This window comes from Schistocerca americana, chromosome X (genome assembly GCF_021461395.2).
Source record: "Schistocerca americana isolate TAMUIC-IGC-003095 chromosome X, iqSchAmer2.1, whole genome shotgun sequence".
In the NCBI taxonomy this organism is placed as follows: domain Eukaryota; kingdom Metazoa; phylum Arthropoda; class Insecta; order Orthoptera; family Acrididae; genus Schistocerca; species Schistocerca americana.
The window spans coordinates 744,808,999-744,826,389 of record NC_060130.1 but is presented as its reverse complement, the minus strand read 5'-3'; the positions used below and the strand labels follow the sequence as shown (position 1 = coordinate 744,826,389).

Genomic DNA, 17,391 nt, shown 5'->3' with positions numbered 1-17,391 from the left:
TGTCCTCTCCAATATTTCTCCATTATTATATACTGGGTGCACCTCCTAAGAGTCATCAGGCACATTTTCTCTGGTGTTGCTGCAGAGATTTGCTATATCTCTTTTGCAATTTATATATGGAGTCAGTCCAAACAAATGCTGCTCATCTTGTCTTTCGTGTGACGCCCAACATTGTTGGACACATCTGTTTTTTTACCGTTACAAATAAAATAATTTTTAATGTGGAATTTTACATGTTATTCAATAGGGCGGTTCCAAGTTAGTTTAGTGAAATATTCGTTTATTCTGGTTCGTGCCAAATGCTAGTGCCATGCAGTGGCACTGCTGAGTCTCTGTTGGAGTACTGGTTATTCATTGTTTGTTACTGTCCCATTCATACAGATTAGTAAAAGGAGCATCAGACTAGACTAGTGTTTGTTTCTAATTTAGGACTACTCTATCAAATGGGCATGTAAAATTCTTCTTTAAAAATCATTTTGTGTGTAATGGGAAACAAACTGACACCTTCTGTCACCACTGGGCATTCCACAAAAACCTGATGAACAGTATTTGTTTGGGCTGACTCCAGCTACACACTGCAAAAGCAAGATTGCAAATATCTGCTGAAGCACCAGAGAAAACATGCCTGACAACTCTTAGGAAGCTCATCCTGTATAATTTGCATATGCTATTGTTTGACTTTTAAATATGTTTGTAGAATTGCATTAGTTTTCCAGTGACACCGCTTATTCCAAATTTTTTTTGCACATCATGATGTACTGTATCAAGTTTTTGAGAGGTCCAGGAGTACTGCTGCTGCTTGGTATTGTTAGTTTATTTTTACAAGTACATAATGGACATTTTGTACTGCTGCTGATGTGATACTTTGACTTCTTCTGAAACCGTGGTGGAAATCACTAATGTTTCAGCATTATTCCAGTGTTGCAAGACTCCTTTTAACATTATTTCCTGAATCAGTTTCCTGACTGCTGGGATTGGGGCAATAGATTTGTAGCTATATCACATCCATTGTGACAAATTAACTGGGCAGTATTGTAGTTGAGAAATGTGTTTTATGTTGAATTGTGATTGATATCATAGGCATTCAATTATTGAAGCTCAAAAAGAGTGTGCGTGCGTGCACGCGCAGCATGGTCCGTATGTGTACACCCACTGACGGATGAAGAGAAATGAATTCAGTTGTTGGGTGTGAAAAAGTATAAGGCTAAAGAGAAGGCCTAAGAGTGTTAATTTGAATAGTACTATGCATACATACGTGTGTGCACACATGCATGTATGCACGCATAGGACCATTCAAATTAACACTTGTGGGCCTTCTCTTTAGCCCAGTACTTTTTTACACTCAACAAGTGAGTTTGCTTGTGTTGATCAGTCAGTCTACTATGTAGTGTGATCTTTATCATTTCCTGATTGATTGCTTCTTAGCCCTGTAGATTTGATGATAATTATTCCTTAAGGTCATTTTCTATTCATGTCCATTGGTTGAGTCTGGTAGTTATGTTTTTCAAGACTGTGTGACTCTGATGAGTACGCCTCTTTGGTACATTCTTTCTGTGTCCCTCAAGTTCAGCTGCCCGTACATACTGTAATCGGAGTTTCTATATTTGCATATATATTTCTGCACGTGACTTGGGTAATGTATTCAGAATTTTATTCTTTGTCATAAGATTTTTCTCATAATTTTACATTATTTTGCTTTTAATTGCACTTTAAAATTTTTTTTGGGAAGTAAATGTGTCTAATGTGTAGATTTATTCTGTTTCGATAACTGTTGTATGCATTAGACTTTTAGTGTAAGGACAGGTTAACTGAAATGTAGTTTCTATTTTCTGAAGTCTGACTTTTATAGAATCATTTTTGTAAAAATTTTCAGTGATACATTTACCTAGGTATCTAGATTCTTTAATGCAGAATATTTTGTTGTTGCTAATTTTGATCATACATGGTGTTTTGCATCAGTCATGTTTTTGTGTCAGTGGTAGTCTAATATTTCCTATTTCAAGTTTTTTTTGTGCATTTGTTATGTCTTAAGCAATTAATGCCATGTCATCAGCATAGACTAGACAATATAATTTTACATATTTGTGCTTAGGTCTCAGTAAGTGTGTTGATGTTCCTGCTTTCCCAATTCTCCTTCTCTTCCCAGGGTGCAGTTGAATAAGAATGGGATAGGGTATCATGTACTCGTGCTAAGCCCTCTCATAACTGTGTGTCTTGTGAAAAGAAAAGAGACTGAAACAATGACCAATGACACTCTGAGTCAAAACTATGATCCTGTTCATGTCCATTCAGGTGTAGACCCTCAGCAAATGCTTCCCTACTATTGATAATGGCAGTAATTTTTTTGCAGGGAAGTTTTTCTCTCTTTGATGCCTAAAATATAAAAAGAACTATATTTGTATAGTATTTAAAGTTAACTTTTCTGTTCAGGATTCCCCAACATAGATTGAAAAACTTCCATGTTGCATTTCATTTGTGTCAATACTGCACAAGAATTGGAATTTTTGCTTGATTTCTAGCTAGCTTATTTTTGCACTTTCAAATGTATGTGTATATTTTCGGGTATTGGAGTGCTGGATTAATTTTAATTTTCTTTATTCCATTAACAGCTTGGGTGGGCACTATAACCCACAGAATACAACCCATGGTGGTCCACTTGACGATGCAGGATGTCGAGTAAGTATGTAATTAAGAATGATATTGATAAATAATACTGATTCCATAACAGTATGTGGGTGCAGATAAGTCAAGTAAATGCATGTTGAGACATTACAGCAAGCTAGTCAGTCATAGCTCCCAGTCATAGCTCCCCCTTTTCTCTGCAGGGGGGGGGGGGGGGGGGGGGGGACGGGCAGGGCAGGGCAGGAGGCAGTGGCAAAGTAATAAGGATGAAGTAGAGGTGATGTGATACGTGTGTATATTGGGATGGCAACAAAATTAAGCATATTGTAAAACAGTAAAGTGTTCAGATTACATTATAAACAAAGAAATAGAAAAGTTATTTACACACATTGTTTTACAATAGATGGTTGTGATGATACACGGCAGTACGACTACTGTTGATTAAACTGACAGAAAAAAATTGCATTCAAAATTATAAAATACATATAAAGTCAATACACATTGTTTAAAACTGGCACTCATAACATCATATGCAGAGTAAAAGCAGTATTTTTATCTGTAAAATTGATAGTTAACTTAATCAGAAGTATTCCCCTGTGGCTAATTCTGTCATACCCATGATATATGTGCTGGTCATTTATCTGATGTTATTTGAGTGGCAGGTCTTGTATATGTGCTCTTCATTATTTTTAGTGAATCGGTGATAACTGTTGTTCATAAAATTAAGTTTCTAGATTACACACTGATGGATAAAAAATGTTAAGCACCCAGAAGGAGAGGGGGGGCGGGGGGAGGAAACTTCATGTGTTGAAAGCTTATGTGATGTTATTTCAGTGATTACAAAGTCAAGTCAAATTTACAAAGAACTTGCAGTATGCGCCCACTTAATAGTATAGCATTGCACTTCCTCTGGCCATGGATGCATGCTGTGATTCAGTTGGAAAGGATGTCATAAAGACGTACCCTCTCCCTAGGCAGCTGTTGTAACTGATCATTGATATGCTAGATACTGGGACAAATTTGACATCCGAGTTAATCCCACACATATTCTATCAGGAACAGATCTGGAAATCTTGCTGGCAGTAGGAGTACCTCAACATCTCACAGACTTTTCATATACACACTTCATTTGTAGAGCATTGAAAAATGGTACCACAATACTGTCACACAAGAGGATGCAGGATGTTCGCGATGTACCATTGTGCCATCAGAGTTCCCCCAATCGCTACAAGCCGTGACCTGAAGTAATATCCGATGGCTCCCTACACCATGACACCAGGAGTAACACTACCGTGCCTCTCCAAAACATTGGAAAAAATAGGACCTCTTCCCAGTTTGCTGCCATACATGCCAGTGATTGTCATCCAGGGTAGTCAGAACCGCGATTAATCACTGAACACAGTGTGACACCATTCGTTATCAGTACATACTTTCTGTTCATGGTACCACTCCAAACACAGTTTAGTCTTAATGGTACTCTTTGCATTGGATGGGAATTCCCTAGTCCAACTGCTGCCAGTCTCCAGCCAATGGTGTGAGATAAGCCAGAAGGTTTCAAGAGGTTCATTCCTTGTTCTTAGATGGCAGGTGCCGATGTGAAGGCATTATGATTTGTTTAATGCACAATATAGACGTAATAGACCAGAACCTTGATGATGAGTTTGCCTACCCTCACGTTCCCATGCAGTCCATCATCTGACCACTGTCACATCCAAATGTCCCACAAATCTGAATATTGCATGAGTCTAACAGCCAGCCAATTGGAGACTGACAGTGAGGCACATTCCAAACTGTGTCAGGTGCTGATGAAGCTGTCTACATGATAATGCAACATCTCCGTGTCCTTCAGCTATCACACAACATTTGAAACAGCTCACACCCCTTATTCTCCATCATTTTGACAACACTAATGCACTCTAGTGGCTGTTCTGCCTGTCACAGAAAATTGCAGCTACATCTACATCTACATGACTACTCCGCAATTCACATTTAAGTGCTTGGCAGAGGGTTCATCCAACCACAATCATACTATATCTCTACCATTCCACTCCTGAACAGCACGGGGGAAAAACGAAGACCTAAACCTTTCTGTTCGAGCTCTGATTTCTCTTATTTTATTTTGATGATCATTCCTACCTATGTAGGTTGGGCTCAACAAAATATTTTCACATTCGGAAGAGAAAGTTGGTGACTGAAATTTCATAAATAGATCTCGCCGCGCCGAAAAATGTCTTTGCTTTAATGACTTCCATCCCAATTCGCGTATCATATCTGCCACACTCTCTCCCCTATTATGTGATAATAGAAAATGAACCACCCCTTTTTTGCACCCTTTCAATGTCCTCCGTCAATCCCACCTGGTAAGGATCCCACACCGCGCAGCAATATTCTAACAGAGGACGAACGAGTGTAGTGTAAGCTGTCTCTTTAGTGGACTTGTTGCATCTTCTAAGTGTCCTGCCAATGAAACGCAACCTTTGGCTCGCCTTCCCCACAATATTATCTATGTGGTCTTTCCAACTGAAGTTGTTCGTAATTTTTACACCCAGGTCCTTAGTTGAATTGACAGCTTTGAGAATTGTACTATTTATCGAGTAATCGAATTCCAATGGATTTCTTTTGGAACTCATGTGGATCACCTCACACTTTTCATTATTTAGCGTCAACTGCTACCTGCCACACCATACAGCAATCTTTTCTAAATCGCTTTGCAACGTATACTGGTCTTCGGATGACCTTACTAGACAGTAAATTACAGCATCATCTGCGAACAACCTAAGAGAACTGCTCAGATTGTCACCCAGGTCATTTATGAGGAATGGTGTCAAAAGCTTTCCGGAAATCTAGAAATACGGAATCAACTTGAGATCCCCTGTCGATAGGGGCCATTACTTCGTGCAAATAAAGAGCTAGCTGTGTTGCACAAGAACGATGTTTTCTGAAACCATGCTGATTACGTATCAATAGATCGTTCCCTTTGAGGTGATTCATAATGTTTGAATACAGTATATGCTCCAAAACCCTACTGCAAACCGACGTCAATGATGTAGGTCTGTAGTTCGATGGATTACTTCTACTACCCTTCTTAAACACTGGTGCGACCTGCGCAATTTTCCAATCTGTAGGTACAGATCTATCGGTGAGCGAGCGGTTGTATATGATTGCTAAGTAGGGAGCTATTGTATCAGCGTAATCTGAAAGGAACCTAATCGGTATACAATCTGGACCTGAAGACTTGCCCATATCAAGCGATTTGAGTTACTTCGCAACCCCTAAGGTATCTACTTCTAAGAAACTCGTGGTGGCAGCTGTTCGTGTTTCAAATTCTGGAATATTCCATTCGTCTTCCCTGGTGAAGGAATTTCGGAAAACTGCGTTCAATAACTCTGCTTTAGCGGCACAGTTGTCGGTAACAGTACCATCGGCACTGCGCAGCGAAGGTATTGACTGCGTCTTGCTGCTTGTGTACTTTACATACGACCAGAATTTCTTCAGATTTTCTACCAAATTTCGAGACAATGTTTTGTTGTGGAACCTATTAAAGGCATCTCGCATTGAAGTCTGTGCCAAATTTCACGTGTCTGTAAATTTTAGCCAATCTTTGGGATTTCGCGTTCTTCTGAACTTCGCATGCTTTCTTCGTTGCCTCTGCAACAGCGTTCGGACCTGTTTTGTGTACCACGGGGGGATCAGTTCCATCTCTTACCAATTTATGAGGTATGAATCTCTCAATTGCTGTTGCTACTATATCTTTGAATTTGTGCCACATCTCGTCGACATTTGCATAGTCAGTTCTGAAGGAATGGAGATTGTCTCTTAGGAAGGCTTCTAGTGACAATTTATCCCCTTTTTTAAATAAAATTATTTTGCGTTTGTTTCCGGTGGATTTGGAAGAAACGGTATTGAGCCTAGCTACAACGACCTTGTGATCACTAATCTCTGTATCAGTCATGATGCTCTCTATCAGCTCTGGATTGTTTATGGCTAAGAGGTCAAGTGTGATTTCACAACCATTTACAATTCGCGTGGGTTCGTGGACTAACTGCTCGAAATAATTTTCAGAGAAAGCATTTAGAACAACCTCGGAAGATGTTTTCTGCCTGCCAGCTCTGATCACCTAAATGCGCACAGGTGAAGTGTACATTTACAAAGTTACATTGACAACTGATTGTGTCTTCTGGGTGCTTCACTTTTGTCAGGCACTGTAAAGACAGAGAACAGGTAACATTATGAGGGCTGGAATAACATTTTTTTGATACTAGAAGAGAGAAGTGTCTATTTACATTGCTTTAATAATTCTTTTGTGCATAATATGTGTGCTTTTGTATGACCTGCTTCAAAAGGTATGCAGTGCATATAATGAGACTGACTGCCAAGACAAGGTCTTGTGGTTGATTAAAGTAAAAGACAGAGGAAATGGCATCAGCAATATACAGCAATCAGACTGTAGTTTGACACAGAAGTAGAATCCTATGTGTTAGGAAGGGGAGGAGGGGGGGGGGGGCTGTGTCATGAACAAGATAAATGAATAATGTTGATACGAAATACGTGCTAGAATGCAATGTATTGGTTACCTGTCAAATCTCACCTGAATCAAATGTACTCTCACGTATCTGGGTTTCAACTTGATTGGACATTTTCAATCCTTACTACATCTGGGATCCAGACAGATTTCAGAATTACAAACTATGTTGCCAGATATGATTGCTGTACATCATGCCACACTATCAAGCTTATTTAGAAAATCAGGCATCCTGAACAGTGCCTTTGAAGACAGTTATCACTAACAGTACATGCTTAGTCTCATGAGGAGCAATATTTTGTGTTTTATTTCTATTCCACAGGACCACTGTAACACTGGCACACAATTATACAGTACATAGCTATGTTTAATGCATAATAATGAAATAATAGTAACCATAACAGTAAAGTTTCTCACTGACCATCAATTCTTGAGGATGTCAGTTGAAACTGTATTTTGCTGAATGATGTACTATTCTCTGTGCAGTAGGGTATATGCTTGTCATAAATATATTGTTTCTCTGTTCTGTGTTCATTGAATAGTTACATTTATCCGTGTCAAATTAATGTGTGCTGTGAAAAGCAAATCACATGTGCTTGTGATTAGCAGTTTAAGAATCCATAGCTTGTTAAATTGTGCCTTACATGAACTTTGTGAATCAACGTTGTGTGTGGAAGATGACACAACTTTAAACTAAAAATATTCTTGGTGTTTGAATTGTGTCTACCATGAAATAATACATCATTTCAAATTGCCCAATAAAAGTATACAAAGTGAAACAGGCCAGTGGTGGACAGTATTTTGATTGTAGAAGTAGCTGGTCACATATGAGCATCTTCCATAAGAGATTCCCATTTATCCTCTGTTCAGAAAATTTGATTGTCTACTTCATTAACCATGCCATCATGTTGTAAGGCAGTAGAATGTCACACATAACAAAATTAAATGTGAGACACCGAATGTATTGAATACTGCTGTAATTGAGTCAACCTGTTAGGTATGAACCAGGAACTGATATCCAAATGTAATGTTGTAATGCTTGCCTTCCATAAAGTTACCATATGTTGGTATATATGGCATATATATTCATAAACTGGTTGTTTGCCAATATTCCATTTCCAATAGCTGCTGAATCCAAAGACTTCCTGCAGCTAAAACAGCCACAGTAACCGCTGCATCTAATCCTCTTAGAGTTATTTTAGTATGAGCAAATATAAGGATGTCAGATGCTGTTGATAGCAATTAAAGTACATCATGCTGTTTATTGTGAATATACTTCCTGCAGTGTTCTATTATGTGAAACAATATTGGATGTTTCCAGAATGAGATTTTCACTCTGCAGCGGAGTGTGCGCTGATATGAAACTTCCTGGCAGATTAAAACTGTGTGCCCGACCGAGACTCGAACTCGGGACCTTTGCCTTTCGCGGGCAAGTGCTCTACCATCTGAGCTACCGAAGCATGACTCACGCCCATATCAGCGCACACTCCGCTACAGAGTGAAAATCTCATTCTGGAAACATCCCCCAGGCTGTGGCTAAACCATGTCTCCGCAGTATCCTTTCTTTCAGGAGTTCTAGTTCTGCAAGGTTCGCAGGAGAGCTTCTGTAAAGTTTGGTAGGTAGGAGATGAGATACTGGCAGAAGTAAAACTGTGAGGACCGGGTGTGAGTCGTGCTTCGGTAGCTCAGATGGTAGAGCACTTGCCCGCGAAAGGCAAAGGTCCCGAGTTCGAGTCTCGGTCGGGCACACAGTTTTAATCTGCCAGGAAGTTTCAATATTGGATGTAGCCAATGTTTTCTGCACATGAAAATGTGATGTGCTGGTCAGATTTAATGAGCTATGGGGTTGAAAGAGAATTGCTTAGAAACAGGGAGAAAACGGAATGCTGATGTCCCACAAAGTCCAACATGTGAGAGACTGAACAGCTGACAAGATATGCACATACAGGAAGATATTATATGACTAACTGATTTTTCAGTTTCTACATCTTGTTTACGGATAACCAGCAACTTCTTTTTTAATATATATTTCATGAAATATATATACACTCCTGGAAATGGAAAGAAGAACACATTGACACCGGTGTGTCAGACCCACCATACTTGCTCTGGACACTGCGAGAGGGCTGTACAAGCAATGATCACACGCACGGCACAGCGGACACACCAGGAACCGCGGTGTTGGCCGTCGAATGGCGCTAGCTGCGCAGCATTAGTGCACCGCCGCCGTCAGTGTCAGCCAGTTTGCCGTGGCATACGGAGCTCCATCGCAGTCTTTAACACTGGTAGCATGGCGCGACAGCGTGGACGTGAACCGTATGTGCAGTTGACGGACTTTGAGCGAGGGCGTATAGTGGGCATGCGGGAGGCCGGGTGGACGTACCGCTGAATTGCTCAACACGTGGGGCGTGAGGTCTCCACAGTACATCGATGTTGTCGCCAGTGGTCGGCGGAAGGTGCACGTGCCCGTTGACCTGGGACCGGACCGCAGCGACGCACGGATGCACGCCAAGACCGTAGGATCCTACGCAGTGCCGTAGGGGACCGCACCGCCACTTCCCAGCAAATTAGGGACACTGTTGCTCCTGGGGTATCGGCGAGGACCATTCGCAACCGTCTCCATGAAGCTGGGCTACGGTCCCGCACACCGTTAGGCCGTCTTCCGCTCATGCCCCAACGTCGTGCAGCCCGCCTCCAGTGGTGTCGCGACAGGCGTGAATGGAGGGACGAATGGAGACGTGTCGTCTTCAGCGATGAGAGTCGCTTCTGCCTTGGTGCCAATGATGGTCGTATGCGTGTTTGGCGCCGTGCAGGTGAGCGCCACAATCAGGACTGCATACGACCGAGGCACACAGGGCCAACACCCGGCATCATGGTGTGGGGAGCGATCTCCTACACTGGCCGTACACCACTGGTGATCGTCGAGGGGACACTGAATAGTGCACGGTACATCCAAACCGTCATCTAACCCATCGTTCTACCATTCCTAGACCGGCAAGGGAACTTGCTGTTCCAACAGGACAATGCACGTCCGCATGTATCCCGTGCCACCCAACGTGCTCTAGAAGGTGTAAGTCAACTACCCTGGCCAGCAAGATCTCCGGATCTGTCCCCCATTGAGCATGTTTGGGACTGGATGAAGCGTCGTCTCACGCGGTCTGCACGTCCAGCACGAACGCTGGTCCAACTGAGGCGCCAGGTGGAAATGGCATGGCAAGCCGTTCCACAGGACTACATCCAGCATCTCTACAATCGTCTCCATGGGAGAATAGCAGCCTGCATTGCTGCGAAAGGTGGATATACACTGTACTAGTGCCGACATTGTGCATGCTCTGTTGCCTGTGTCTATGTGCCTGTGGTTCTGTCAGTGTGATCATGTGATGTATCTGACCCCAGGAATGTGTCAATAAAGTTTCCCCTTCCTGGGACAATGAATTCACGGTGTTCTTATTTCAATTTCCAGGAGTGTATATTAATGAATCTGTCAATAGTTTGCAGTTAATGTGTTTGGTGCCTAGTTTCAAACCATCAGGTTCATTTTCAAGCCTGAGCAATCCACGTTTGCCTCTTAGCGAGTCAAAATCAAACTCGCTAAGAGGCACATGAGGATTGTGACAGTCATTCTGTGAACATTTTGTAAGGCATGTATTGCTATTTTGGAGCTTATTACTATGATCAGGTACTTTCAGTGCAGCCTCAGCAGGCCAGACTTGAAAATTAACCAGTTGGTTTGGAACTAGTCGCCAAATATGTGTACTGCAACTGTTGATAGATGTGTTAATAAATGCTTCATAACTATATGATGTTGTTCATTGCTTATGTGCTGAGTATTCAATTGTGTCATTTACTGACCAGATTCCTTCTGTGGTTGGCAGACATGCACCATTTCGAGACTGAGAAACTGACAAGTCACTACATGATCTGTTTACTGCCTCAGTCCCAGAGACCACCCAAATTGGCTGGGCAATGAAAGTTATCTACCCACATGGAACATGGAGGGAGGTTGACATGTCATTCAGCCTCACAACACGTATTTGTAAAGTATACACTAGTGCATTCAGGAGAGGCCAGTGAATTAATTGGGCTGTATACAGGCCTTGAGATCTCATTCTTCTTTGAGGCACTGCATATCCTCAGCTTCCTTACCAAAGCCTTGGCTGGTTTAGTCATAGGTCCTTAATAATCTTGACACTGCTTTCAGGAGAGGACAGGAAATTAATGGGGCTATATGCAGGCCGTGGTATCTCATTCTTCCTTGAGGCTCTGCATCTCCTCAGCTTTCTTACCAAATCCTTGGCCAATTTGATTGTAGGCCTCTAATAATCTTGATATGATGTACTTCTTTGACATTTCTTTATTTATTTTACTCAGCATTATCCACAGGAATACAGTAAAAAGACAGCCATGGTATGTTCTGGCAACAGTTTTGCATCCATGACCCAAGTTTCAATTAGAGCACTATACAGTATTTGAGCATACTGCATGTTTTTTGTTTGTTGTTAACAAATGTTTACAGAGATTTTTCAACAATGCTGTCTTGTTAAGTTCATACTTAAAAATTGCCATTGATTCCTGTTTGAAAGCCTCCCCCCCCCCCCCCCCCCCTCCCACTTCTGCCTTCCATCTCTCACCTCTCCCCCTTTTTATTCTCCCCCTCCCCACCCCTTTGTCCTCTTCCCAAATGCTTTTATGTCCACATTTTAGAAAAAAAAATTCTTCCAATGATTGTTTTAAGATTTTTTGATATCAGCTTGTAAATAACAAAACGTTAATTACAATTATTAAAATATGCCTTCTATATCATTATTTCTCCCAGGACATTCACATAGACAGGCAAAGAGAAACTCAGGCATCCGGAGGGGGTGAGTGTGGGTCAAGAGGTTCTAGACAGATGGAAACATTCGGAGGGGGTGAGTGTGGGTCAAGAGGTTCTAGACAGATGGAAACATTAGACACACACACACACACACACACACACACACACACACACACACACAATGTGTTTGTTGTGAGTTCAAGTTCATACCTGAGGTGTAGCCCAGTGCCACATTTTTGTGATGGATGAGCTGTCAGTTGCTTGTAAACATTCCACCTTAGTAGCCCTCAGTTGCTTCAGCTACCTCACTGTTTTGTAGCTTTTCTGATATCATTGTCATAGCAATAAATAGTACACTGAAATGTGGCTTGTAACTGAAGTAGTAGACTGAATGTTCAAAAATAATTTTATGGCTTGATGACTGCTGCTGGATGGTAGGAAGATTGTAAGTGAAACAGCATTGAAGGCAATACTGTTCTGATGGTGAAACTTGAATGTACACAGCCAGGAATGGCCAGGTTGCTCTTAGCTGGAAATGGACAAAAAGGCTGAATGGGGGTCTGCTGGTTATGTCCTGGGTAAAGTAGTACAGCTCCATTTGTAGAGAGACTACCTGTATTTTCTGTGACTAAAACAGATTTCACATTGTTGGGTGTACTGAAATTTTAGTGTTACTTGTTAGGTGGCCATTGCCAACCATGTCTGTCCATCTATCATCCAAATGCCATATATCCTTATAAGTTCCCATCACCCACGTTCCTTGGGTTTCTAAGGAATAAATTATCATTGAATCTCTAGGCTGGAACTTGGTGTGATGGCACATTACCCTCCTGTGTTTTTACAGGCAAAATGTTTTCAGTAGGGTCCGTGGTTGATGTAAGGTCCAGGGTTGATGGCCATGTGAAATTTCAGCCAGGCTTCTACTGCCAATTTAAGTGGCTCAGTACATTCTCATAAAAAGTTTTAACCTGCTATCTTCTGATGCTGCTGAATAGTCTTGAGCGCGTGTTTAATAGAAGTCCGAACCATGCTTTCTGCATCACCATTTCCTTGTCAGTGCCAGAGGCTTTGATAAGATTTGTAATCATGTGGCTGGCATAGAGTTCTTAGGAAATCACTGAGCTGCATCATTGTGAGAGATACAAACATCACAACTTCAGGCAAGATGCGTGATATCGTCCTTGATTCAAAACAAGTAGCGATAAACGTGGAGCAGTTACTTCATCTGTATTACATCCTAGTGACTTAGATATAATAAACAGAGAACTTTGTCAGTGTTGACAGTAATTACTCTTTGATGTCCATCCATGGGTGATTGATGGTACAAGAAGATATTCTACTTGAGATTCTGTTGCACATAAAACAACTGTCTGGGGGCTGTGGCAGACACCTATCACTTTGAACGTGGCCATCCACTATGCACAAACACTTTCCACAAGACAGTGTTATTGTTGGTTTGTTGGGGGAAGATGTACACATCCACTGGGAAATCTCATACACTAGCACAATTGTCTATGTCTAAAGCAAAATATACATCATCTTCAGTTTCAAAAGCTGCATTTTGTCCTGTGGTAATTTGTTTCATAGGTGTAACCATCCTAGGTGAGTTCCTATCATCAGAGTTGTATGATCTGGAGTGTCTTATGCAGTGTTAAAACTGGTAAGCAGTAGCTTACTGTCCATTATTAGGTGTAACAAATGTTAATGATACTTTAATATGAACATGATTGTCTGCTACTACTACTGCTTAATCTAAGAATAAATGCATTGGCCTATTGGAGGCACTTGCACAGACATTCACAGTAGTTGTATGTTAAATAGTAGTTGCAGTATGATATAACTCCATGGCATTCAGTATACTAGACAGTGCCAAGGGCCTGCACTTACAGATGACTTTAGCTTTGATTTATTGATGTTACTTCCTGAACTTTTTGTAATTACATATCAGAGTGGCTTTGAATGTGTTTGCTGTAATCAACACTTCTTCCAGTGGCTGCCAAACAGGCTGACACAACACGAACTTTACAAAATACTGAGACAACATCCGAAATGCACTTAATAGCGAAGATGTTATATCACTCTCAGGACAGTTCTTCTTTGATAATGTAAACACTTCTGATCTTGTCAATTATAAGAACAAGGTGTTTTGCTGATGCTGACCTTATAACACGTGAGCTTGAGTGTATTGGTACAAGAAAGACAGAGAGACTGTGGCATTGTGGGTATTATCTTTTCGCCGTTTGCAAGAGCCTAAAAACGTACCGACCATAATTTCCAGTCGGCAAGTCCACATTATTCTTCATACTCACTTAAAGAAAATGTACCTACTTGATGTTTACTCAGTAGGATCAGGAACTATGACTATAAATAAAAGTTTTGAGTTGTAACTGATTAATACATTGAGTAAGAATTCATATACACATAATATAATAACATTCCTGAGAATAATAATAATAACAATAATAATGTCCGTATCACAAACACCACTATTAACAGTTCAGAGATGATCTCTACAGGAAGTTCCAAGTAAAGTGATCTATCACAGTGACTTCTAATCATCAAAGTTAATTGCATGCCTTGAAAGTGGAATGTAATTTCACCAATTGCAACACAGTTTTATCAACATTATGGGTGGCACACCAACAGTTACAGCCATGAAATCTAAGTGATCAAGGACGGTGTACAGTCGTCGCAAGTTCACTTCCTACCTTTTTGGTAGCTATCTGGCTGTGACGTCGTCCGAGGTACAGCATATGCAGGTGTTTGACTGACATGACTTGAATTTGGTACAGCTGTGTTATTTCATGAGTGTAATCAACTGCTGTAATTAAAATTTTCTGTAACAAATACAGATGTACTTAATCTATTATGACTAAAGACTTTTTGTTCCAAAATTGGTTTTTAATAAATAACTTGAAAACTAATAGAGGTAGCTTAATGGAGTCACAAAGTTAATGTTCTTATATGAAACTGAGGCTATTTACGAATTTTCATGTTTCTGAGTCTAATATTTAATGCCTCCAGATTGTCCTAAAGATACCGATTTTGGCCAAAATGTTGCCCCAATCAAATTGAGACTTGTAACTTTCAATTGTTATATACATTTGCACATTCTGAACAATTTTTATCTTTCTAGCACCATTATTTAACGCCACTTATTTTTTTCTTAAAGTAATGTATTTAGCGGAACATATTCATTAGACCATTCTGAGATTTAATAATGTTAACATTAATATACTGAAGCATACACTGCCAAAGTCTGGGAAAGTTATTTCAATTTTTAATTTCATTCTTGGATTATGGTGCGATCCTTTGTCTATTACACACAAGCGCATTATGATGATATGGTACTGGTAGTAGTGAACTGGGGGTAAGTCCTGGCACACACACTCGCCTCTGCATCTCTCACAATGATGCAGCTCTTCTTTTGCCACATCACCCCCTGTTTATTTTTGTGAAAAGATTTATTTGTGAACAAAATTAAACGTTAGAAACTAGTGATGTTACTGTAGCTCTTTTAAATGAAACTGCTTTTAGCTAATTTTTTCTTAATACTACACCCACAAAGTTAACCATTTACAAATCATATGCATAAAATAACATAGAAACATGAAATAAAATTGTAGATTATTACAAAATTAATCTTGTGATTTACAGTGTTCAGTCTTTACCTGAAAGAGAAACACACACAAACATTTCACTTTTCAGTACTCACTCATTTAACCACAACTGTGGATGCTATAGGGCATGTCCTTGTGAGCCACTTTCTCTAAAACATTAAAGATAGAGAGTGGGAAGTCACTATGTACGGCAGTCTTCGTGATAATCTATTACAAAAAGGAAAAGGGTGGAGTTACTGTGGTAGGTGTCCTTGCTTCTTTCTCCATACAACTTGCAGGCTGCTTTTCAAGAAGCTTCCATGCCCCTGAGACACAGATAACATAGCCTAAGCTTCTGGTCTCATCTTACATCTAAGGGAGGACAAAAGACATTCTGTATTCAATTTTCCTTTTATAATTTAAATAAACACTAGAGAAGTTATCAGAAACAATTTTTCTTTTTTTTAAAATTTATTGTTTGGGAAACTATGATCAACTTGTCAACTTTTTCAAAATGATTAATGGCAATTGCTACTTCATAAAATCGTGACATTATTCTAGCTCAATTTTACTAATTGCTCCATTTTTAAGGTTGAATCACGAACTTTGCAAAATATTTTTTTTTTATAAACCGTAGCTAGTATGCTCCGAAAGTCAGCATAGGTTTTTAAAATAAGTTACATTTTGGGATAGTTCGCAGTTTACTTCATTACCTTAGATGTTTCTTTACTCAGAAAATTGAGTAACTTTTGTAAACTCTATCTTCATATGGCTCAATTATCGTACAGATCAGCATACTAAAAAATTTATTTGATTTGACAGCAGTTACTTTGCTTTGTCACGCACATAATGAAAAACCTGTTTTTGTTATAACATACCAAAACTCTGCAATCTGCATTTGTGTTATTGTCTGTATGTGTGTATATTGATTTGTTAAGACCCTCTGCCTTGAGCAGAATTACATGTTTCTCAACCTTTTTACGAGACGTAAGGGAATTACTCACGAATTTTCCACCATTTTACCATATATGTCAGCCTACTGTTTCATTACTCCTCTTTCTCCCTATTTTCATTTATCCTTATATTTTGACACTTCTTTCCCCCTTTCATCTTCATCAACCTACTGACCTCATTATTTACATACCGTCGGCGAAGAAACAATACCGCGTGAGTAGCAAAATAAGAATTTTACACGAGAGACAAAAAACTGTCTAAAATGCCTAATACATTTCACAGCTGCGCTAAATTTGCATCGTTGCACTACAAGGAAATATTGGACCAAATAAAAATGTGAAAAAAATATGCTTTAGAAATCTTAATTACGGCACATACGTGGAATTGTCTCGGTATTTATGCCATGATCTGCTACTTACACGGTATTTGTTTGTCAGTCTCCCGGCACGACTTGACACATTTACGTTGGTATTCGATGCTGAGAAAGCTAGTAACAACACGTTTTGGAGCATTAATCATTTTTATTGAAAGATTTCATAGAAACATTTTAAATAAATATACTGTTTACATAGTTGTGATAATGTCTGCACATTTCTTCAAGAAAAATCCTAAACGTCACTCAAAGCACCAACAGAGAATTACACTGCACTGATACTCATCACACAATTACCTCCATGATAATTTTCATTCATAAGGAATGTTGTCATAATAACTATTACACTCTTTAGGAAGAACAGATTTAAGTTGTTGTAAATGATCCCATTTGGATTTCTTGATTTTCTGTCTTTCCTTGTATAGTTTCAGGAAGCAAGCATCTCCAAGAATTTTCCTTGGACGCCTTGGTAATTCTTGCCACACCTCATTGAAAGAGCACTTGT

At 39.9% G+C, this 17,391-nt stretch overlaps 1 protein-coding gene across 1 annotated transcript in view; it reads left to right on the top strand.

Annotated features, from left to right (window-relative positions):
- LOC124555675 (copper chaperone for superoxide dismutase) overlaps nt 1-17,391 on the top strand; it is a 101,129-nt gene that overhangs the window by 71,543 nt on the left and 12,195 nt on the right. Inside the window, exon 4 of the mRNA XM_047129670.1 lies at nt 2,610-2,676. Within this exon, the coding sequence (XP_046985626.1) occupies nt 2,610-2,676 (67 nt within the window). The remainder of the gene's footprint in view (nt 1-2,609; nt 2,677-17,391) is intronic.